Source organism: Apodemus sylvaticus, chromosome 16, assembly GCF_947179515.1.
Source record: "Apodemus sylvaticus chromosome 16, mApoSyl1.1, whole genome shotgun sequence".
NCBI classification, from domain to species: domain Eukaryota; kingdom Metazoa; phylum Chordata; class Mammalia; order Rodentia; family Muridae; genus Apodemus; species Apodemus sylvaticus.
Window position 1 is genome coordinate 24,135,540 of NC_067487.1, and position 24,239 is coordinate 24,159,778.

A 24,239-nucleotide genomic window follows, 5' to 3' on the forward strand; every position below is an offset into this window, starting at 1 on the left:
CCATCTATGCTAATGAAGAACATTTCTGAAACTATTCTAGAGAACACTGTCACAACTCCCGATTTTTAAAATAATGGATGATTAAGTGAATGCCAGAATAATTTAATGTCAATTGACATTTCTGAAAGAAGATAATTAAAAGTCTCCACATAAGAATTACATTATAGACATAAGAATTACTTTATTGACATCTAATATTGACTCAAGGAGCTACTTGTGTGGAAAGGTAGAAATAACTCTAACAAAAATTGTATTTTAAATTATGGCCAATTTGAAATGTTCTGAGGCCTTTGCTTTCCTTTTTTCTTTGTCAACTTATTCTATTTTCAATGACTGATCTCTCCAGGAAACAGCATGTTCCTCATTTCAATTCGGTACAAAGGAGAAAAGTTCCATTTTTTAACTTAGATTTTTTTTTGAAAGCCAACTTATGATATACATTAGTGAGTTCCATCATTTTCAGTGTTAATACTCAGTCAGATGTGTTCTTAGCACTACATGGCTGTGATTTTAATTGGGCCTCATGGGTTGTCTCTCTTTCATAATCAGACTATTTACAATCTGAAGTATTTGTCGGTATAGTGGTGTTGGCCCTTCAGCCTTCAAGTTAGGAAAAAACCCCACCATAGATTGAAATAGTTAATTCTGCAATAGGGATATATTAACATAACACATAGGCCTATTCCAGTCATAGAGCATTTTCACTAATTAGCACATGAATCTTTGGTATTGTTTACAACAAACTCAGCAGAGATTGTGACTTCTGTACTACTACTAAAGTATTCCATTTACAAATAAATCAGGAGTGGAACTTGAACAATTAAGAACAATATTGTTCCCATCGCCAGGATTCTCAGTTACATTTGATGATTAACTACCTGCACGTTGAAGTTTTTATTTAAACTTGTTCTTCTGCTTTCTATTAAATTATTCTTTTTATGCACGTGCACGTGCACGCACACACACACACACACACGCACACACACACCCTTATTACAACAATGTGTGATGCATCTCTGAAAGCTGACGTCAGTGTGGTGGGAAGCCACATCTTAATGGAATATTCCGTGTTATTACTGCTATTATCAGGCATTTTCAAAGTCACTATGGGAGGTAAAAATAATTCCAGTCAATGATTATTTCAGTCTGAGAACAGTCTGAACACATCCTGCCTATAAACTTCAAGAGCAAAAATGTCACTCAAGAAAACACAATGAGAAAAGGTTTTATTCTTCCAGATACTGTCTTGGCAAATAAGAACGAGATAAAACTGATGTACCACCGGTGTATTTAGCACAGGAACGGAGAACAGAAATGATTTAAATCTGAGTGTGGTTGATTCTGCCGCTCAGGGGTTAGAGCCCCGTTCTTGTCAGTTTTTCAGATGATAAATGTTAAGTGGTTTATAATTTACAGATGCTTTCAGTATGAAGAACTTTGCATATATTACGGTGTAAGAATGCTTTGCAGAAGAGCAGGGCTTACCTGTCATATCATTTTGGTCAGGGCTTTCAACATTGCTTAGAATCTGGTTTTTTTTTTTCTTCTCAGATGCTTATTTAATTCGATTTGGTAAGAAGATAATTTATGGAGAAAGGATTTGCTCCTAAGGAAAAGAGAAGCTAGAGACAAAGTAGTTGTAAAAACTGGTTTATTTTTTTTTAAAAAATAAATACAAAAATATAAATATAAAACATTAGCAGATAGAATTTGATGAAATGAAATTGCACAAATGCTTGTATACCAGGCTGCATATCACACCTACTAACACCACATGTACATTTTTTTTTAAACTTAATGTATAGAACAGGATACATCTTAAATGTTTTCTTCGTCTTTTCAAAGCTTCATTTGCAAGGGCAAGACGTGTATCTAACAGAAGCGGCTTGTTCGTGAGGTTGCTTAAGGGAGAACTATCCTGCTCAGGTTTCTTTTATTTACTAAGATGGACAACACTGAATTTCCATAGCTTTGGCTCTTGGAAGTGATTAAATAAAATGTCGTATATATTCCATGAGACATCCTACAGGAAAGAATTAATATCATTAATGAACAAATTAAGAAATAAGAGGGAAACTTGTGCTGAGTGGCAGGAAAAATTTCTCCTGGATATCAAATATTGTGAAGTGGAGACAATGTCTGCAAAGTTACTTTTATCTCGTTGAAGAGAACTCAGGAGGCAGGCTAAGCGTCTTTGTCGCTCTCACCACCACCGTACATTTCTGCTAGTTTATTAAACCGAGGTCCCCATTCTCGGAGGTAATCATAGTTTTGGTCTCCTTCAGTGGTACCTGATTCTAAAGAGCTCAGAGATTCGGCAACGGAGTCGTTTCCTTCATAGGCGTAGGTAGCCAGTGAGTCGTAGGGAGGCGCAGTGGGGTCCAGGTCGTGCTCTTTGAGTCGCTCATTAATGAAATCCCGGACATCCGTGTTATCCGGGGCTGTAGGAGTCCTCCGAGGTATAAATAACGTTTCAGGAATTATATCTCGCCGGAGCTTTTTCTCCTCGATAGCTGCAGGATTCCTCAGGGTTCCGATATCAAAGGCCTGGGTGTCCTCCTCTCCACCACCTTCGTCGTTATAGCTCACGATGTTGTCTCTGATGTCTTCTTTGGATAGAATCAGAGGCTCTTTCTTCCGTTGCCTTTTGAGGGCTGCAAAGAGGACTACTATAACTTGAACAAAGACAAAAAGATGTGTTAGAACTTCCTTCCCAAACGTCCAATCCAGAGCGCAAGCACAGAACAGGCCAAAAGTATTTACACCTTGAATGGGAAGCTAGAATTTGAGATTAATTTTGTATTTTTCTTCCGAAGCCTAGCAGGGCTTAGCCAGGTTTGCCAGTATGGTGTTTCTGATGTAGTTCTACAACACAGTAGAACATACCTTAACTGCTATGACTACTTTTTACAAATTTTCCTAGGAACTATTTAAAGTATGTTCCTGACAATATAAAAATGTTAATCTTTTGCATTAAATACTAAACTTATATGAAAGGAATATCTTTCAGTCATTCTGTGGTAGAACATTCTCAGGGTCCTAGGTTCAATCCCAGGCACCAAAGTTCTGACATAAAAAATTAGGCAAATTGAAAGATATAATATGTACACATGTTCCACCTACATCTTTATACAATAATTGAAAGTGATGTTCTTCACAATTTGGTTCCATAGCTTTGTTGATGGGTTTATACAGCTTTTGAAAGGCCTTCATGATTAGGGAAAAAAAGTGACTCTCTTGCTTAAAAACCAGGAAGTTTTACTTATGTTTTCTTTGGAAATAAATTCATGCCTTATAAGAGAATTCGCCACAATATTGTTAAATCAGACGAGTTCAGACCAAAGAGCAACTTCACATCACATTGAATTAACTCCAAAACACAAAAGTGTTCTTCAGAGAGACTCATATCAAATAAATAAAGATGATCAAGAAGGCATATACATAAAACTAACACACATACACCTATTTCAAGGAGAAAGTTAATGCAAATACCATGGGGTGGAGACAAGGCTTTCTGTTTACTGTCCTTAAACATTTTGTCTTTGAGCATTTAAGATATTTGGAGGGACTGATGTGAATACACCTCTGTTTAGAAAAAGTGTTTTAACCATGTAGGAATGACTATTGTTCAAACTCTACTTTTGTTTTCTGTTAATTTATATTAATTAGCATTAAATCCTTTGATTGTTTTTTTGTCTGTACTTCAGATTTTGAGAAGAGCCTCCTTAGATATTCTCACACACAAATATCACACAGCCAACACATGATTCAAAGATGTTCAACCTTAGGCTGCACACTCTCTGGGAAATAAGTTTGTTCAGTCAAAGCTTCCAATACAGAAGATGATGGAACCCGTAAGACCATCTCCATTCCAAGCATTTCCCTGCTTCCTGAAATAAAGCTACAGTATCTTTCAAATATATTCAAAAGGGAGAACAGGTCTCAGCAGAGAATAGATATGTTATGTTCACTTCAAGATCAGTTAAAAATCAATCTGCTCTGGGTTATAATATCAAGGAGCATTCCTTTGTCCAGTTCAATCAGGTAAAGGGCTGCTGGACCACATTTCAGTGAAGATGTTAGAGGAAGTGCTCCCTGCACTCATTAGGAGAAAAAGGATGAGGGCAATGTGCAAATTTCTCTAGAGAACTGAGCCACTAGGCACTCTGGATGCCTGATCTACAGAGATGTGGACTGTACTTCTGACTTTCAAATCCATTATGAGTTAGGATAATACATCTCAATCATTTGTGCATTTGAAAAAAAAAAACCGAATTGTTAAAAAATACCTTGTGGTAGTATTTGGTACACTGGATGATAAACACTTAATAATAACTTAATAAAAACTTGTGATTAACACTTTGTTTTTGGTCCCCCCTTTTGAGAATATTTTTTTTCCATACCACATACTCTGCATATGGTTTCTCCTCTCCCAGGTTTTCCAAGATCCTCCTCACCACCTTACCCACCAAATTCATACCCTGTCTTTCTCTCATTAGAAAACAAACAGACATCTAAAATAATAGCAAGAAATAAAGCTAGAACAGAATAGACAAAACAAGGAACCATTACAAACAAAAAAAGGGAGAGAGAGAAAAAACACAGGAAACACACAAAGACTTGGAGACACATAAGTATGCACACAGGGATATGTGTGCAAAGAATGAGCACACATAAACACAAGGCAAATGGAAATCATAATATATAAGGAAAAGACTTGTAAGGTTTAAAAAAAAAACCCTGATAACATTATGAGACAAGAACTTAAAAGATTCCATTGAGTTTTTTGTTTTTGTTTTTTTTTTCCTGTTGACTATCTTTACTGAGCAGGGGCCTTCTCTCAAGTGTGGTCAGTTTGTAACCATTATTGCTTTTACTTTATTTAATAGCAAATTAAATAAATTAATTTTATTTACTTTATTCAATAGTAAATTAAATAGTAAATACTATTTAATTAAATAATAAATTTAATGAAAGATACATATTTGGTGGGTATTTTCATGTAATTCCCACAGATACAATTCTGCTACCTTCATTACCATAAAGAAAACTGCAGTGTGTCTATAGAATGACTAGATAAAAATGCTTCTATGTTACTAGAATGTCTCAGTTAATTTACATGGATCTTTAAACGTTAGCATTTGTTGAGAGGTGGTGTGTTTTGACTTAACATTGCCCATTCAGTTACAGACTGAAACAGTCATCTGGGAAGACCGCCCCCTGCCTTCCATACTTCTTACCCAGTAGAATAATGATGCAGAGAAGAATGGCGATCAGGGCACCAGTGCTGAGGCCAGCAGGAAGGAGCAGAGCTTCTGCACTGCAGGACTGCATGTTGCCTTGGCTGTCACAGGCGCACACTCGGATCGTCAGGGTGCCAGTGCTACTCTGGATTGGGTAGTCATTATCAGATATCACCACCGGCAGCAGATAGGTGCTTATTTCATGGCGGTTGAAGCCATTTTTTCTGGTTAAAATTCTGGCAGTGTTGTCTAAAATAAATTAGAAAGCATGGCAAATAACTTCGAGCAGTCAGTTTGTTTCGGCGTTGACTGTGGTTTTAAATAAAAAGAACTTTCGTTTTAGGTAAACTATGAATGTTTCTATTCAATATTCATAATGCAATTCAAACTAGGCAAGGTATAGCAAATACCTAGAGATACCTAGATAAAACGAAGAATCTAGCGCTGTGCTTTATTTATTCGTTTGGGAAAGGATCTTGCTGGACAGCACTGGCTGGACCTGATTAAGATCAGTTTCTCTGATCGAGCTGCTAAGCATGTGATTATAGAAACACAGGCCCATGCTCAGACTCCATTACTGGTTCGGTTTGAAAATGATTATTATATAATGGTAAATATAAGAATTCACTTTTCAAATCTGTACAGATGATATGTATTTCAGAGGTTTTAAAAAGCAAGCTTTTATCGAGGAAAATAATCAGTTAAATTGTTTAAATTTACACTTATCTGATTGTTTAATTTCACATAAAATATGCTTTAATCCAACAATTATGAAGAAAATATGACCCAGTAAGTACATAAATCAATAAAGTTATCTAAATCCATTAAGATTCTAATGTATACATAATCCACACATCAAATGAGGTACAAGAAGAAAGGAAGAGTGGCCCCTTGTTCTGGAAAGACTCAGTGAAGCAGTATTCGGCAAAACCAGAACGGGGAAGTGGGAAGGGGTGGGTGGGAGAACAGGGGGAGAGAAGGAGGCTTACGGGACTTTCGGGGAGTGGGGGGCTAGAAAAGGGGAAATCATTTGAAATGTAAATAAAAAATATATCGAATAAAAAAAACTAAAAAAAAAAAGATTCTAATGTACACGCAAAGGTTAGTGAATGTTGACTATGACTCAACATAGCTTCCAATCATTAAAATGAAAGTATGAGAATATATATATATATACATATAGATATATATATTCTATATATTCTGTGTATTATTAGAGAGCAACTTGCTACTACTGATGGGAGTAACATAACATTTCAAAAAATACAATTTTAATAAAGTCAACCATACAATTAATTACTATGCTCTGGTGAAGATTTCCCTATTCAGATAAATTACCCACTTTTCAATATAAATTATAGGTAAAGGTAGAATTAGTTTGTTTCAGACTCAAATAACTAACATTTAAATCTAAGGAGTATGTTACTTTCTATCTGTTTTATTGTCAGATGAATGTAGTCTTGAGTCTTAAAAGGCTTTCTACCTAGCCAATATAGAAACAGGAGTCAGTCAGTCGTTAAGTTAAGCAAACAGGAAAAAAAATGACTGGTGTATCCTGGATCGGTATCTGAATATAAAAATGTGCTTTCTACATTATTAGAAAGATGTCAACTATCTTAGTACAGCAGATATTTAAAGTATTAGAAACATCTGAATAAATTAAAAAATGTACCTCTCAGATTAAAACTTGCAGACATGTCTGCATTTTAGTATCTTGTCTAGGTGCTTTTTAACTGTTTGAATATTTGAATATTAATTTTGTAATTTTTTTGTCATATTAAGAGCCAGTCATTTTTGTCTTAAAATACCTCTATGATTCAAAGTTTTATGAAACAATATTTTTGAATTGTGATATATATTTAACTTACCACAGATATAATTTAATTTAAAGAAAAGGCTGATCATTAAATCTCAGATATATAAGATAAACATATGTACAAACATGAGGAAAATCACAAAAGCTGTATCTTTTTATTGATTCCTATATAACTACAACACCTTTAAATCCTGAACCAGTAACATAAAACAGTAGCATATATAAAATAAAATTAGATCTTATATTCCACCGAAATAAATAGAATACTACTAAGTGAGCTCTTCAGGTTGATATTCGTATAACTTTATTCCTTACTTTGAGTAAATTATTAAGTATCAAGTATTCTTTCTGATATAAGAATATGTTAATCTATATTAAAAGGTAAGTGGTTTCTCTGGGAAGGTTGAAAGACTGCACTATGGCAGCACCAATCATAACCTTTCTCTTTTTAATATCTAGTTCTTAGCTTCACAGGAGAAGAATCTAAATGAAATAAACTCAGAAACAAGTATGTTCAGATCAGTACAGAGGATTCAATACAGACATCTCAAATCCGAAAATCTATGTTTAGGTTACCAGGTTCAGCAAATTGAAATTATACTGGATGTTTTTCATCCGAAATTCAGAAACAGTGCAGCACTGTGTATATTAACTGCCAAGTCCATGTTACACTTTTCTAATCCAATTACTTTACGTGTCCAGGGTGACGGAAAACATGGGCATTTCAAATCTTAAGATTTACTGAAATGTATCTCAAAAGGATAATTTCTCTTTGATTCACTTATTTGTTGTGTGAACATTCTTCTAGATGAAATCTCTTGGTGACTAGATAGCATATTGCAAAATGGTACAAGGTTTTAAGCTATTTTATGGCACTTTGGAAACATCGTTGAGGGAATATAGCCAACTGGTTTTGCTAATACATTCCACAAACTGTGGAGAAAGTATTGTATATTTGCCAGTGTGCCTATGATATTTATTTGAAATACATCTGCAGCCCCAGTAGTGCAAATATATATTCTACCATCAGAAGCTGAGGTCATTATTTGCCATGAAATGTGCTAAATATAGACCAGTTCTAATGGCAAACAAACCCTCATGCTCCTGTGAGTGAGCAATGTTTTATAGTATAGAGTCACATAGTTCTCTTGACACATATTTGTCAACATTTTAAAGCCATAGCTGTCTTCACAATGTTTATCTAAAATGTTTTATGCCTTTTATGAATAAAAAGAAATAATATCAGAGATATGAAATTTGTATATTACAGAGGACAATAGCATTCTTGCAGCTGCAACAAGAAATATGCAAATGTTTTCTCAGAATTCTGTGCCTGTTTCTCCTTCCTAACAATTTTCTTTTAGTCTCCAGTAAATAGGCTACTATCATGTCCCTTCAAAGTTTATATAACAGGCATGCACATAATTGTTGTTTCCTACAGCCATTCATGTCTTATCATGTTTACAATATTAACTAATTATTTGTAGCCTTTCTAATCATTTCTACATTTCACCTTTCCTTGAACTTCAATTGATTTGTGTTTCTTTGTTTGTTTTTAATTTTTATTTTATTTTTATTTATTTTTTACACTCCAGATTTTATTCCCACCCCCCACCTCTCCTTCACCCTCTAACTGTTGCACATTCCATACCTCCTCCCCAGCCCAATGTATCCACTAGGACATCCCTACCTCCTACCCCATGTGATCTCTAAACTCCCTGGAGTCTCCAGTCTCTTGAGTGTTTATCATCTTTGATTGAACACAGACCCAGCAGTACTCTGTGTTTGTGTGTTTTTATTGAGTGATTGTGCTTCTTTTTTAAATTTTAATTGGATAGTTTCTATATTTAAATTTCGCATGTTATCCACTTACCCAGTTTTCCCCTCGGATACCCACCATCTAATACTTCAATGCAGGAAGTATTATTATTATTAGTAGTAGTATTATTAGGTGTTCCCCCCCACACACACACCCACTCACATTCCTCTACACTGGGGCATTTAGCCTTCATAGGACCAAGGACCTCTTCTCCCATTGATGCCCAACAAGGCCATCCTCTGCTACATTTGTGGTTCTAGTCATGGGTCCACTTATGAGAACTCCTTGGTTGGTGGTTTAGTCCATAGGAGCTCTGGGGGGAGGGGTCTGGTTGGTTGGTATTATTGTTCTTCTAATGGGGCTAAAAACCTCTTTAGTTCCTGCAATCTTTTCTCTACCTCCTCTATAATAGAAACAGAAGGAACACTATGCAATGAAGCCACAATTACACTTAAACCGCAAAGACCCAACAAAGAAAGAAAACTTCAGACCAACCAAAAGGAGGTCAAAGGGATACAAATTGGAAAGGAAGAAGTCAAAATGTCACTATTAGCAGATGATAAAATAGTATATTTAAGTGAGCCCAAAAATTTCACTAGAGAACTCCTAAACCTGATAAAAAAACTTCAGCAAAGTGACCTGATATACAATTAGCTCAAACAAATAAGTAGCCTTTCTATACTCAAAGGATAAACAGGATGAGAAACAAATTTAGGGAAATGACACCCTTGACAATAGTCACAAAAAATATAAAATACCTTGCTGTAACTCTGACTAAGAATTTCAAGTGTTTGAAGAATGAAATCGAGAAGACCTCAAAAGATGAAAGAAACTCCTGTGCTCATGGATTGGCAGGATTAATATAGTAAAAAACAGCCATCTTGCCAAAAGCAATCTACAGATTCAATGCAATCCCCATCAAAATTCCAATTCAATTCTTCATAGAGTTGGAAAGAGCAATTTGCAAATTCACTTAGAATAGCAAAAAAAACCAGGATAGAGAAAACTGTTGTCAATAATAAAAGTACATCAGGGGGAATCAGAGTTTCTGACTTCAAACTGTATTATAGAGCAATGGTGATAAAAAGAAGACTGTATGATATCGGTACAGAGACAGGCAGGAAGATCAGTGGAATAGAATTGAAGACCCAGAAATGAACACACCCACCTAATGTCACTTGATTTTTGACAAAGTAGCTAAAACAATCAAGTGGAAAAAAAGAATTTTTAACAAATGGTGCTGATTCAACTGGTGGTCAGCATGTAGAAGAAACATAAATTGGCCCATTCTTATATCTCCTTGTACAAAGGTAAAGGCCAAGTGGATCAGGGTCAACCACATAAAACCAGCTACAATGAAAGTAACAGAAGACAAACTGGAGAAGATCCTGGAACACATGGGAAGGGGAAAATTACCTGAACAGAGCACCAATGGCTTATGCGCTAAGATCAGGAATCGATAAATGGCACCGCATAAAATTGCAAAGGCAAAGGACACTGTCAATAGGACAAAACAGCAAACAACAGAATAGAAAAGATCTTTACCAAGCCTATGTCCCATAGAGGGCTAATATCTAATATATGCAAAGAACTCAAGAAGTAAAACTCCAGAGAATCAAATAACCCTATAAAAACTGGGGTACAGAGCTAAACAGAATTTTCAACTGAGGAATATCGAATGGCCAAGAAGAATCTAAAAAATGTTCAACATTTTTTGTTCCTTAGTCATCAGGGAAATGAAAATCAAAAACAACCCTGATATTCCACCTCACACCAGTAAGAATGGCTAAGATGAAAAACTCAGGTGACAGGAGATGCTGGTGAGGATGTGGAGAAAGTGGAACTCTCCTCCACTGTTGGGATTGCGGGATTGCAAGCTGATACAACCACTCTGGAAATCAGTCTTTCAGTTCCTCAGAAAATCGGACTTAGTTTTAACTGAGTACCCAACTACACCTCTCCACGGCATGTACCCAAAAGATGCTACAACATATAACAAGGACACATGTTCCACAATGTTCATAGCAGCCTTATTTTTAATAGCCAGAAGTTGGAAAAAATCCAGATATCCTTCCACAGAGTAATGGATACAAAAATTGTAGTACATTTATACAATGGAGTACTAATCAGCTATTAAAAACAATGAATTCATGGCATTCTTAGGCAAATGGATGGAACTAGAAAATATCATCCTGAGTAAGGTAACCCAATCACAAAAGAACACACATTGTATGCACTCTCTGATAAATGGATACTAGCCCAAAAGCTTGGAATACCCAAGTTAGAATTCACAGACTACATGAATCTTAAGAAGGAAGAACAAAGTGTGGGTGTTTTCGGTCTTTCTTAGATGGGGTAACCAAATATGGGAGCAATGTATGGAACAGAAACTGAAGGAAAGGTCACACAGAGATGACCCCACATCCATCCAGACACCAAAAGCAGATACTATGCTGACAGGACCCTGATATAGCTGTCTCCTCAGAGGCTCTGCCAGAGCCTGACAAATACAAGGTTGGATGCTCACAGCCAACTATTGGACCGAGAACTTTAATAGCTTTATAATTTATTCAATTATTTAAAATTTAAGGGAGCAAATAACTTCAAACAAGATATTATCGTAATGCATTGCTAAATATGGATATGAACAACTTTTTATTTTTACATCATTAAGTTTATACGTAGCATAAATAAGCTAATTGATATGCTGCAATAATTCTTATTTTTTTCATTTTGTAAACAAAAACAGTGCAAAAATAACCTTCATTATCTTGTACTGTGAAGTTCGGATTTACAGCAGCCAAACTGAAGAAAAACTTCTGTCCACCTAGGGGGTCATCTTTGTCAACTGCACTTATGGTCTGTATCAGCTGTGGGAAAGAAAACATTGCAATCATCTCATGTCTGGGAACAGAACAGGGATCATATATGCCATTTTGAAAACATATAAAGTAACTTTATAATGCCTGAAAAGGTTATATTTAAGAATACACATATATACACACAGGTGTACATGCATACACACATTTTCAAATTAACAAATACATTAAATAAAAGAGAAACTCTGTATTTCAAGTTGAAAGCATAGTACCCTAGTTTTCTTACGGACATTGCTTGTCGCCTTCTTTACTGTTTCACTACATATGTAACAATGGATCAAGCACAGGCATGCGCATACTCTGATGTTACATTAATTTTTTTGACTTTTATGCATCATGTTTTAATAAATTAAATTTAAAAGAACATGAGAAGCTTGCACTTACTGATGCTTGTATAAACATTCAAACTTATTCTTAATTAAAAGATTATACTTTAAAACCTTTAGTTTATCATTATATACATATTTGATTAAAATATTTTCCTGAGTTTTTGTTGATTTACAAGGAATTTCAAGCTTAAAACATCGTATAAGATAATTTGACACTGAACAAATTATTATCACATTATATTAAATTACTTTCCTTTCAAAACATGTTATAGCAACAGCAGCAAAAATAGCCTACTTATTATGCTTCACATTATTTATTTCAAAGCCATTCAAGAAATTTAATTAAACCACACAAAACAATATAGTATTTTCTAGAAATAATGAACAAGTATAATCATTTGAATGTTGAAATTATTTTAAAACACTATTAAATCATGGTTGACTAAGTATTTATTATGATAATAATAAAGAAACAAATTAAAATAGAATCTAATGGAACAGATACATGAATGTATTTCAGACAAAAATGTGGAAAGAATAATATTCAGAAGGTGCTCCTTAAAAGTTATTAATTTATTTGTTTCTTCTCCCTTAACTCTCCTTATTTTATAAATGCCTTGAATATTTTTCCCTTTAAAACAATTATTCATTAGTGTATTGTCAAAAAAGACAAAAATGAAATAATAGAGACTGACCAGTAGAAATTTTCCATCACTAAAATTAATATTGCTAAAAAGATGTTAAAAGGTATTGAGTAGCAATGTAAAATAGAACTAATGGTCCTTTTAAGAAAAATTACAAGGTCTCAAAATAATATTTGTAACTGTTATTCCAAATTTCAATTCCAGTCTAGACCAAGCTAATATTTTTTTAAGGACCAATGTCCACTTCTTTATATATGTGTATAGGAAATTATAAAATATATCTGGCATCTGCAAATAAAATATGTATAGTGATTAAAGATATTAACACCAGTGCATTAATGATTAGTTGTTAATTGAAGCACTTTTTATACTCAGTGATGGAGAATTGGGAAGATGCTAGTATTAAAGTGAGAATAAATAAAGTGACACATAGCTGTGTCTAGCATTCTAGAACTCATGCTCATTACCCAACTAAAAGTAAGATTTCCTCTGGACCATGAAGTATTCACTATTTTAGTCCATTTTAATGCAACGAAAAGGAAATAAATGGACAAAAGCTATTGCCCTTGGATTATGTATGTGATGGAAAACATGCAGGTCAATCCTTTAGCAGTAACAAAGTTGAATTGTATTTTCACATACAACTTCAAGGCAATTTCTCTGATCCTAATTGTGATGGGTTTTATATGCTTGACGCAGGGAGTGGCATGGTATGAGTAGGTGTGTCATTGTGGATATGAGCTTTAAGACCCTCATCCTAGGAGCCTAGAAGTCAGTCTTCTACTAGCAACCTTCAGATGAAGATGTAGAACTCTCAGCCCCTTATGTACCATGCCTGCCTGGATGCTGCTCTACTCCTACTTTGATGATACTGGACTGAATCTCGGAGACTGTACACCAACCCAATTAAATGTTGTCCCTTATAAGATTTGCCTTGGTCATGGTGTCTGTTCATAGCAGTAAAATGCTAACTAAGACACTAATGTAATGAAGCAAGGGTGAAATATTGGTGGATTGTTTGATGTACAGAGAAAACACAGCATTTACTACATTTGAAATATTTAGCTGTTTCTGTGAAAAAAATTAGTATCTTGGGTAAACATTTTGCTTTATTCTGGTCAAAAACACCATTCCTAGTGGTTAAAAATGAACCTGAATACTATTCTTTTGAAAATTTTAGGTCTGATAAACCCTTGACTACCACTTAACTTCAGGGGTCATATCATTTGATAAATTGATTTAATAACATCCTTAGCTATAGAGGAGTAAACATAAGTCCCACTCTCCCTGGGAGAACCTTCAAGAAGACTCTGAGATGTATATGCAACTATGTGCCTTTACTGGCTAGTTTTGTGTGTTAACTTGGCACAGGTTGGAGTTATCACTGAGCAAGGAGCTTCAGTTGGGGAAGGGCCTACATGAGATCCAGCTGTGGGGCATTTTCTCAATTAGTGATCTAGTGGGGAGGGCCCCTTGTGGGTGGTACCATCCCTGGGCTGGTGCTCTTGAGTTCTATAAGAGAGCAGGCTGAGTAAGCCAGGGGAAAGCAAGCCAGTAAGGAACATCCCTCCATGGCTTCTGCATCAGCTCCTGCTTCCTGACCTGCTTGAGTTCCAGTCCTGACTTCCTTTAGTGATGAACAGCAACATGGAAGAGTAAGCTGAATAAAGCCTTTCCTCCCCAACTTGCTTCTTGGTCATGATGTTTGCACAGGAATGGAAACCCTGACCAAGGCAGTACCCTTTGACATGAAAATATAATCATCAGCTGAAGAAGTGGACATGAGTGAGGGAAACCCACACAGGAAAAGCTAGTTTCTAAAGACTGTCATTTCTGAGGAGTGGGGTATGAGTTAAGTAGCCCAATTTAGGCAAACAAGAAGCCAGTTAACTTCCTATCAGTGATAAGTTTCACCCTTTTAAGTAAAATGTTCCTTCCTTAAGTCAAGGAACTGACAAAACCAAAGGTATGAGATGCAAAGGACAATGTGGTGGCACACTAGTTTAGTTCTGACTTACCCATTTGTCTACACACCAAAGGAGCAGGATTATACCCCATGCTGTACATATAAGGGTTATTTAAAGAACATTAAATTAAGGGGTTACTGTCTGGATTAAGGTGCTCAATAAATGATGTAAGCATGCCTGGAAGTCCAAGTACTCAACGCTGACAATGACCACTTTGTCTTTGCTCATTTCAGTTTCATGACTTCCAATCTCGAATCCATAGACTTCTCACTTCCGTCATGATTTTGCTTTTTGAGGAAAAAATATATCCCAGGCTGTCCCTCAGTACACTATGTAGGTGAGAAAACCTTGAATTCATGATTTCCCAGTCTCAGATTCCCAGCATTTTGGAATGCTGACACTTGCCATAAAAGACCACTATTGATTTTAATATTTATATATAAAAACTTTGTTTAAACAAAACTTTTTTATACAGTCACATTAAAACAAACTATTCTGAAGAAAATTTGTCCATATGGACATATGTGCAGATGTGGGCAGCTAGAAAAGAACTAATCATATTCTTCATATTAAAGCTGTTAAGACTGCATAAATATATTTTAAGACAAATTTTTGATTAATTTTCTTCATTCTATTCAAATATTCATAAAGTTTGAACGAGTGGGTTAGCTACAGAAAGCACAAGGAAATATGCAGCATTCCTTATTTCGAATATTTTGAATACATCAGTATATCAGTGTTTATGACTCAATTGTCCTGAAAGATTTCTCTCTAAACTCAAATTGAATAATCATGGAGTATACAGTGGATGTAGCAGTAGCAAAGAGAATAATTTATCACTTACAGCAACGATTTTAACTTAAATCATGCTGGTCTTGCTTTCCCAAGGTTTATTTGGATGCTACTTTTAGAGTAGACAATGCTTAATTAAGAAGAACTTTAGAAGCACCTAAGTTATTTAAATATTCAGAAATAAACATTTCCATAACAGTTCAAGTAAAAAAAATCCAATTGCAGTCATTTTACTCTTTCAGACAATAGATAAGCTATTGAGTTCCCATTACAATACTCACAAGAACAACTTGAGCTATTCTACAATGCAATTTGCATAAAAATATAGCAATGACATTGATGTTTATAAAAGCACCAAATGATGACAAAATACGACACAGTTTCTCAATGGCTTCTCTATCTCTAATAAAATACTTTTGATTTCCAATTATTATTTATAATATGTAGCTTCCTTCTGTGAAAATAGCACTCAAGCCAATTAAGAGCATTTCTTTCAGCCATATATGCCAGAGCTTTTCAAACAACAAAATGAGTCCACTGAGGAAATGATTTAAATAATTCCAAACAAAGCTGATGTAGGAAGAATGCTTCAAAGGACTCAAATGAAATCATTAAGTACTTTATGTGTTGTCACACTGAGGATAAACAAAGACAATCCATGGCAGTGAATGAACGGGGCTACATTGCTTCAAAACATGTTCACATACAACCCAATACTGATTGTTTCAGTGATCCAGTGTACCTGTCTCTGCCTTTCCCTGAGTCTTACTGTCACCAGCCTTCAGCAATGAAGATATGCTGAGGAGTTACTCCTACTCCACCCCAGACTACTGAAACAATAGACTAATTTGGAAATTTCCCAGGCATCTCATGTTGGAAAAGAAAATGCCTTCTTCTCCTGTGTTAGCCACAGTAGAAACTTGTCACCACGAAATAGTTGACACTGTGTGGAAAATCTCAGACGACCTTAGATAAGAAACTGAAACTGAGACAAGTTCATGCCAATGGTGGGGGGCCACTCATGACTAGACTGCTTTTTTAATGCATCTTCCCTGAATTTTGTTTGACAAAAATCTTGTGTTAAGACATCAAAGGTAGACCAGATGAGCATTGCTTGCCTTTTTTATTGGTTCTTTCTTTCAACTTGGCCACACTGAACAATTCTTGTTTCCCAGACTTTCATTCTTACTTGTCAATTTAATTGGTCTGTTCAAAACAAGTGGCAGAGACCAGCTGGCTGGGACTGTCAATGTCCAGGTTCTGATCATAAATATTGTACTAACACCATGTTCCATTGCAAAAAATAGTGATTCAGACAATATTGAGACAATGCCACAAAGCATATTGCAGTGTTTCCTCAAATTCTCAAAGTTTTAAAATTTAAAGCTATTACCTTTACCTCAACTTCTATGGGAAAGGCAATATACTACTATTATTACTATTACTGTTGTTGTTATTATTATTTTACTATTAGAGAGTAAGATATCATTATTTTTGCATTACAACTTGGCAAAGAAATTTGTTAACTTGACTGTTAAAGTGATTTCAACTTTATAAACATCAACTACTTTGTAAACTTCTAATGAGAATATATGTAAATATTTCTAATTCTGTTTGGTTCATCCTTTCCAAGATTATGACAAAAACATATTTACACACAACTAAAACCATCCTGAATTCGAGTTGTATAATTGCATACCTGGCCTGGTCTGGCATTTTCACATACAAATGTGTCATAAAACACAGCAAATTGTGGAGCGTTGTCATTAACATCTAAAATCCTCACAAAAACAGATACACGAGTTGTCTCTTTAGGATTATCTAGAAAAAGAAAATAAAAATGTTAGAAAAATATATTTGTGGGCTGTATTCAATTTTGATAGATATCCCATGCACAGTAAGTTTTCACCTGCAAATAAGTATCACATCTATTCTTTTACATAATGAACAAATGCAATAAAGAAAATTACAGCCCAGCCTAGTATATAGTCACAAGTTTCCTTGTTATTGAGTACAAGAGTACTACTATTATTTCAAAATGTTCCTTTAAAAGTACAATACAGTATAATTGAGTTCATATTATATGTGTGTCTTTACTAACCAATTATGAGATGGCATTGTATAATTATTTTTTAAATCCTTGCTCTAAATGCCAATGCCACTTAATTTTTTGTGCTTAACAACCTTTTAGAAGAAGAAGAAAAAGCACTTTGAAATAGATTAGATACTTGGCCAAGGTCACCAACTCCTAGATCCCACCACTTTGTTTAATTCTATATTAAAAATTAATTCTAGTAGCTACTTTAAAATCTCCTTTTAGAAACAAGGCTACATGACTATTAATTTAATAAACTGATTAGCAAAATTCAAGTGAAATACCATTTTGTCAATATTTCAGTAACATTTTTATTACTGATACTCTTAAACCTGACTTTATTTTTATGTATTTTATTTCATTTTTATTCATTATTTTGTGGGCATGTGGGTCTATATGTGTGGGCGCAAGCATGCTACAAGGTGTGTGGTGCACAGAAGATAACCCCTGGTAGCCAGTTCTTTTCTACCTCGTGAAACCCAGAGATTGAACTATGGTCTTCAGGCTTGGCACTAAATGCCTTTTTCTATTGAGCTATGACACTGGTGCCAAGAACGGCTTTGTACATCAGTTCATTCTATAAAAATAAGCTTCAGAAGCAGAGTATTCATCATATCTGCATTTAAAAAAACAAACGGAAATTAAGATCATCAAACATACATCACAAAGAAGAAATGAATTGTATTGATGATTTTGATTGATGAATGAAATTTTAAAACACCTATTATGTCTATTTATCTTAGCCTTAGTTCCATCCTTGTATTTTTCATAACAGCATTAAATTTATACCTTGTGAATTCTCAGCAGTCTTGCTAACCACAAGAGTCAAAACAATGTAGTGTACATCAACTCAGGATTAGAAAGAAAAAACAAGACGCACAAGCACAAAAGAATGATATACAGTTATGAACAGAATGAAACTAGTCATCCAAAGACAATGTGGATGGACATGGAAATCCTTAAATGTAGCCGGGCAGTGGTGGCGCACGCCTGTAATCCCAGCACTCTGGGAGGCAGCGGCAGGTGGATTTCTGAGTTCGAGACCAGCCTGGTCTACAGAGTGAGTTCCAGGACAGCCAGGGCTATACAGAGAAACCCTGTCTCGGAAAAAAAAAAAAAAAAAAAAAAAGAAAGAAAATGGAAAAAAGTCAGGCAAGTATGGAGATAGGTACCATGGAGATAGGTGATTGAAAGGACACATTGAGCAAAAATGCTGATGTCTTAGAAACCGATCTTAGCATGGTAGTTTTCACAAGTTTTGGAGAAGAGAGGATGAAGAAGGATTAGCAGGACTGATTCATATTTCCTAAGAGAAAGGTGCATTCTGATGTGCTTTTCCACACCAGGGCTACTACAATAATATGTATTTCAAAGATCAGGGATTTTAAAAGTTCCTGATAAAGATTTGTGTTTTGGGAAACTGACTGAATTAAAATGTAATATATACACATAAGGTGATATATAGCATATTAATTGTGAAATTCAAATTCTTGTGTACAATAAAGTAAAAAGTTTAAGGGCAAGATGAGATAAATGAAAAATAAAACAAAAGTTTAGCACTATTCTTAAATATCTGGGCAAAATAATTATGAATATAACTAATGATATTTGTCTTATTTATTTTTCTAATATTTATCTTTTATAAATACTAATGTAAAAATTTTTATTCAATGCAAAAACAGCATATATTAAAATTTGAAAGATTTTACAACCCTTTTATTATAGTGTATTTTTATTAAATTAATGATCCTATACAGGGAGAGGCTGGTTTCTGCTCAGATGGATTTAAAAGACTAAAAAATTATAAAGGAAAGGCCACAGCATTCTGAATAATTTGAAATATAATTACCTTCCCTTCTTGCCACACAAAAAAATTATTCTTTGAAATTCAACCTCCTTTTCAGTCTTATCTGAATCTTCTTAACTCTTATGTATGAAGCTCTTATGTATTCAACCAAAAGAAATTACTTTATGACTTTTCAAAATCTTACTGCACACAATGCAGAGTAGGGTACTTTATAGTTGAGGGTTTTGGCTCTACGGTCAGGCTGAGCTTTGTTGACTCAAAATTTACCACTCATGTATTTTGGCTTTTGTTAATATACTTTCTCTTTCCTCTGACTCAGTTTATAAAATACATATCAAAGCAGAACTTCTGGTCTCAGAGGAGTTTGATTTGATAAGAATATTTTAAGAAAGCATCAATTTTGAGTTTGGACCTCAGAATAGTTTAAATATTACCACTGAAATCACTTTTAGAATCAAATCTTGTTCATTTCTTTCTATTACATAAGAGTTTAGGCTAATTTTCATCACAAAGTATACATATAATAAAAAGGTACAAACAATGCTAACAGTTTCCCTCTGTTCACATGGATCTGAAACTCGGAATACCCAAGAAACAATTCACATTCGAAATGATGCCCAAGAAGAAGGAAGGAAAGTCCGCTGGTCCTGGAAAGGCTCAGTGCAGCAGTGTAGGGGAATTCCAAGATATGGAAATGGGAAGGGGGTGATTGGGGAACAGGGGTAGGAAGAGAGCTTATGGGGCTTTCGGGGAGTGGGAATGCAGGAAAGGGGATATCATTTGAAATGTAAATAAAGAATATATCGAATAAAAAAAAGAAGTAGAAAAAAAAAGAAATAAGAGAAATGAACAAACAAGCAAGAAGAGAAAGAAATGCTGATCTTCAGTGTTCCTACTGCCCTTACACTTAGATTATTTGCTAATACTTAGAGGGATCTGAACAGAGGAGCCTCACCCCTGATGTTTTGATGGAGAAGAGTTTAAGGCTGTGCTTCAATAATATGCTGTCTTACCTATCGATAGAGTGAGACACATGCAGAATATTTATTTTTATTAACTCATGTTGGACGCACCACTTTCTAATTATGCTAATGGCATTGAAAGAGACAAAAAAAGTTTCATAGGTAAGAAATTGCTTTCTGAGAACCTTCTCAAACACAATAGGAAGACTCTTCAGCCTCTTTCTAAATAACTCAAGGTTCTTTGAATCAAAAGCTAAATCCACAGGGATGAATGTGCTTTACAAAGCATAAGGCCTGGAGTCATCTATTCAGAAAACAGTGCTTACACTAATCTTTTCTTGCTGGCAGATGCTACAGCTTCTGTATAAATAAAAATATAAAGCATTCCAAGGAAGAATCATACTGAATAGCAGCTGGCTTATATTTACCACCTGAATCTCCCTCAGAATCCTTCAGGGAAAATGCTCTACAGCAACAAGGCATGAGCAATAAAGGCTTGCAGGATGTATGTCCTCAAATAAGGCCATTCCTGTGCATGCATAAGCTTTTCCAGTTTTCCAAAAAGAGACAAGCTTGAATCATTCTCTTGATTCTTGGGGCTTTCAAAAAATGTAACTTTTCTGCATGTGTTGAATTATTTCTTTCTCAATATAAATTATATATTTATATTGTATGTATATGTATATACATATATATTACATATATATATATGCATTATCATATGCAATAATCGTCAGATTTCAGATGTAATTATAGGAACTCTCTGGCTTCCTATTCTAAAAATCCCAAGTTTATTGTGGAGTCACTGGTCGTGACCTTAAATTCAGAGTTTTGCATTTTTCACCTGTCATTTTAGAAATTTTTTTTTAAAGACGGAAAAAATTATGTCATGGAATAACACACTGAACAATTAACCGAGACAGACTGTGTTTGTCACATGATGTGGTTTTTGCTGTGCGATGTAGGGGTGGGACCTGGAAACACTTCTGTAAAAGGTCCATTTACACACACTGCTCTCCCGCTCAGGGCTTGGTGTGGGACACATTTACCATCAAACCAGTGTTTAAAGTCTAGTGAAACAATCCCCTGCATGCGATTTTTACTTCCACTCTCATGGCCTTCAATGCCTAGAACAGCATAATGGGACCCTGGCTGCATGTGGTTGGCAGGTGGGCATTTCCAATGCTTATTCCACAGATTGATTTCACTTAAGGGCAAGAATAGGCTTAGCACTTAAGAAGTAATTGGCTTCGCTTTTTACAGAATCATAATTACTTCAACTAGCTTTAGAAGTTAAATTTCTCAAAGCATCTGAAATAGAAAATGCAATTCCAAGCTCAGTGAGCTTGAAGAAGGATCTTCAGTTGAGCAGACAGCACAAACAATCAAATTCCAGAAGCTCCAAATTGGATCTCATTAGATCTGGGTGAAGACATAGAAAAGGAAGTTTTCCTCAAAGGGAAAAAGAATACATTTTAAAATTGATGGACTCACATGACACCGCCATTTATAAATCTCTAAACAAAGCATGGTGTTTGGCGAAGGCATATGTGACTCTCTATTTCAGATCCCAGCTAGGATGATGAAGCTAAATTCATCATTTTAGTTAGAAGCTTTTAAAAGTTATCTGACTAGACTTCTCACACAATCCTGACTCTGGGTGACTCAGACCTGGTTTGAGTCTGTAATAATTGCCTCTGATATCTCTGACTTGACGGTCGTGTTGACTCCGTATTACATGTATGGGATTTTTAGGCAGTTTCTCAGCATGGCTCAGTTGAAGCTTCTTGTTCAAACTATACAGAGTTGCATTGCCTTACAATTGATTCAACAAGGGATTGAGTACTGGGAGAAGGTTTCCAGAAGCGTGGGCATGTGGCTTTTTTAGCTCCTTTATTGTATAACCTTTAATTTAAGGCTCCACTGCCACCATCTGAAATCTCTTAATGATTTTTGTCTTCTACTTATTCTTTAGGGTTTGATAATAATCTTGTAGTCTGAGTCAGGGCTTCCAGACATCACTCTGATTCAGCCTTCTGGCCTTCTGAGAGTGGGGCATGTGATGTCACATCTGGATCCATAATGATTTTCAACAGTCTACTAAACAACGACACATTCCTCTCATTGGGAGCAATATCTGCTGCAATTTTAAAAATGTATTCATCTCAGACTTTAACTTGCCATTTTCTAATTGGATGAGCTATTGATTTTTTTTCTTTAGAGCAAGCACAGAATTAAGTGTTAGATCTAGAAATCAAATAATCAATTTGATTCCCAGTTTACTGCCTCTGGCAATGTGACTGTAAAATTGCCAAAATCTCCACAGATCCAGTTCTTCCATATGATGAGGTTAATAAAAGTATTAGCGAGAGAAATTCTAATTTAAAGATCTTGAAAGCTATCTATGCCTCCATTCTGCCCTGCTGTGGTCCTATGAGCTTGCAACTTGCTACTTTCTAATGTTAGCTCTGATGTATCAGGTGGCAGGAGGAAAAAATGTGTTGGAAGATCAACATTGGCCTCTGACATGAGTAAGAAACACTCAGCAGTGCATTTTCCATGACAGATAAATAAAGTGTCCAACTTCTCCATATCTCATAATGTCTGCCTTTGCTTTTCCCTCTACCTAGACATAGTTTCCCACAGTACTGTGAATCAAACCCAAGACAAATACCCACCCCTGCACAAGGTTCACTATTAGAGGAAACTGCCAAAAAGATGAAGATAAGGCTTGCCATACCCAGCAAAGTTTCCTTCACGATCAAAGAAGAAGTAAAGACCTTCTAGGAGAAGATTAGATTAAGGGAATCTGTGTCCATTAGACTAGAATTACAAGATAGAAATTCTATACCCAAAATAGAATTTGGTAAATGCTGTTATTAAGAACATGAATAAATTTCAGTAGAACAAGTGATGTAATATGATGCTAAAGAATTAGAAGAAAATATTACAAATACATCAAAATTTCAAATTCACAATATAAAAGGAAGAAATAGCCAAGCTATATTAAAAACAACTTGAAAAAATCAGAATAATATAATAAATGTATATGTCCTGGATGTTGTTACAATGCCTAACTTTATAAAATAAGACAAAACAAAACAAAACATAACAAAACAAATCTGTACCAGAGTTAAAAAAAGATTCAGGCAATTCAATACTCAAGGCATAACAAAATATCCGAGAGGCCAGATAACATTTTACTATAGCTGCAATATGTTTAGCTATGTACCTCAGTTTAAAAATAAGGAAAATGATGAAAAAATGACATTTGAAAAAGTCATTTTAAAAAGCACATTGAAATTTAATGTGTATAGAGAATTATTTCAACATAAAATATATATTCAAATATATTAAAATTAAGAAAGAAAATTATTCAAAACATTGAAATATTCATTAACTATAATTCCCTTACTGATCTCAGCAGCTATAACGGTAAGATTGTGCCATTGAGATAGTTCACGATCAAGTGGCTTTGAAGTATAAAGTGATCCATTTCCAGAATGAATGTTAAAGATCCTGTCAAGGTCAGTATGGCGATCCAATGTAAATCTGAAAATAGGTAACAAAGAAAGCACATGGCAACAATATTGATGGTTTAAAAGAACAAATAGTAAAATATCAAGTTATATACTCTACTCAAAATTATAGGAAACTACAGAGTTGATGTAGAAAATATTCTGTTTCAGCAATTGAACCAGATGCATATTTATTACTCCAGGCATGAACTGGTACTTTATTTTGGGTAGATACACAAGTAAATGTTTATTATTCAAAATATTGCCTGTTGCCATATCACATCAACAAATTTGGACGTATTTTGCGACACAGAATAATGTCACATGTATTTTCATTGTCAAGTGACTGTCCTCAGTAACTACGTCTT

At 34.9% G+C, this 24,239-nt stretch overlaps 1 protein-coding gene across 5 annotated transcripts in view; it reads right to left on the reverse strand.

Annotated features, from left to right (window-relative positions):
• Nucleotides 1-1,766: 1,766 nt before the first annotated feature.
• The window catches only part of Cdh10 (cadherin 10), a 128,318-nt gene continuing 105,845 nt past the window's right edge, over nucleotides 1,767-24,239 (reverse strand). For 2 of the 5 annotated variants that reach the window (XM_052159616.1, XM_052159612.1), the window contains 5 exons: nucleotides 23,769-23,905; nucleotides 17,189-17,310; nucleotides 11,640-11,748; nucleotides 5,241-5,492; nucleotides 1,767-2,675 (listed from right to left, as the gene is read on the reverse strand). In XM_052159616.1, the coding sequence (XP_052015576.1) occupies nucleotides 2,185-2,675; nucleotides 5,241-5,492; nucleotides 11,640-11,748; nucleotides 17,189-17,310; nucleotides 23,769-23,905 (1,111 nt within the window). In that variant the 3' untranslated portion in view covers nucleotides 1,767-2,184. Of the gene's footprint in view, nucleotides 2,676-5,240; nucleotides 5,493-11,639; nucleotides 11,749-15,865; nucleotides 15,884-17,188; nucleotides 17,311-23,768; nucleotides 23,906-24,239 lie in introns of all 5 variants that reach the window. The other 3 variants (XM_052159614.1, XM_052159615.1, XM_052159613.1) reach the window with 3 other exon arrangements.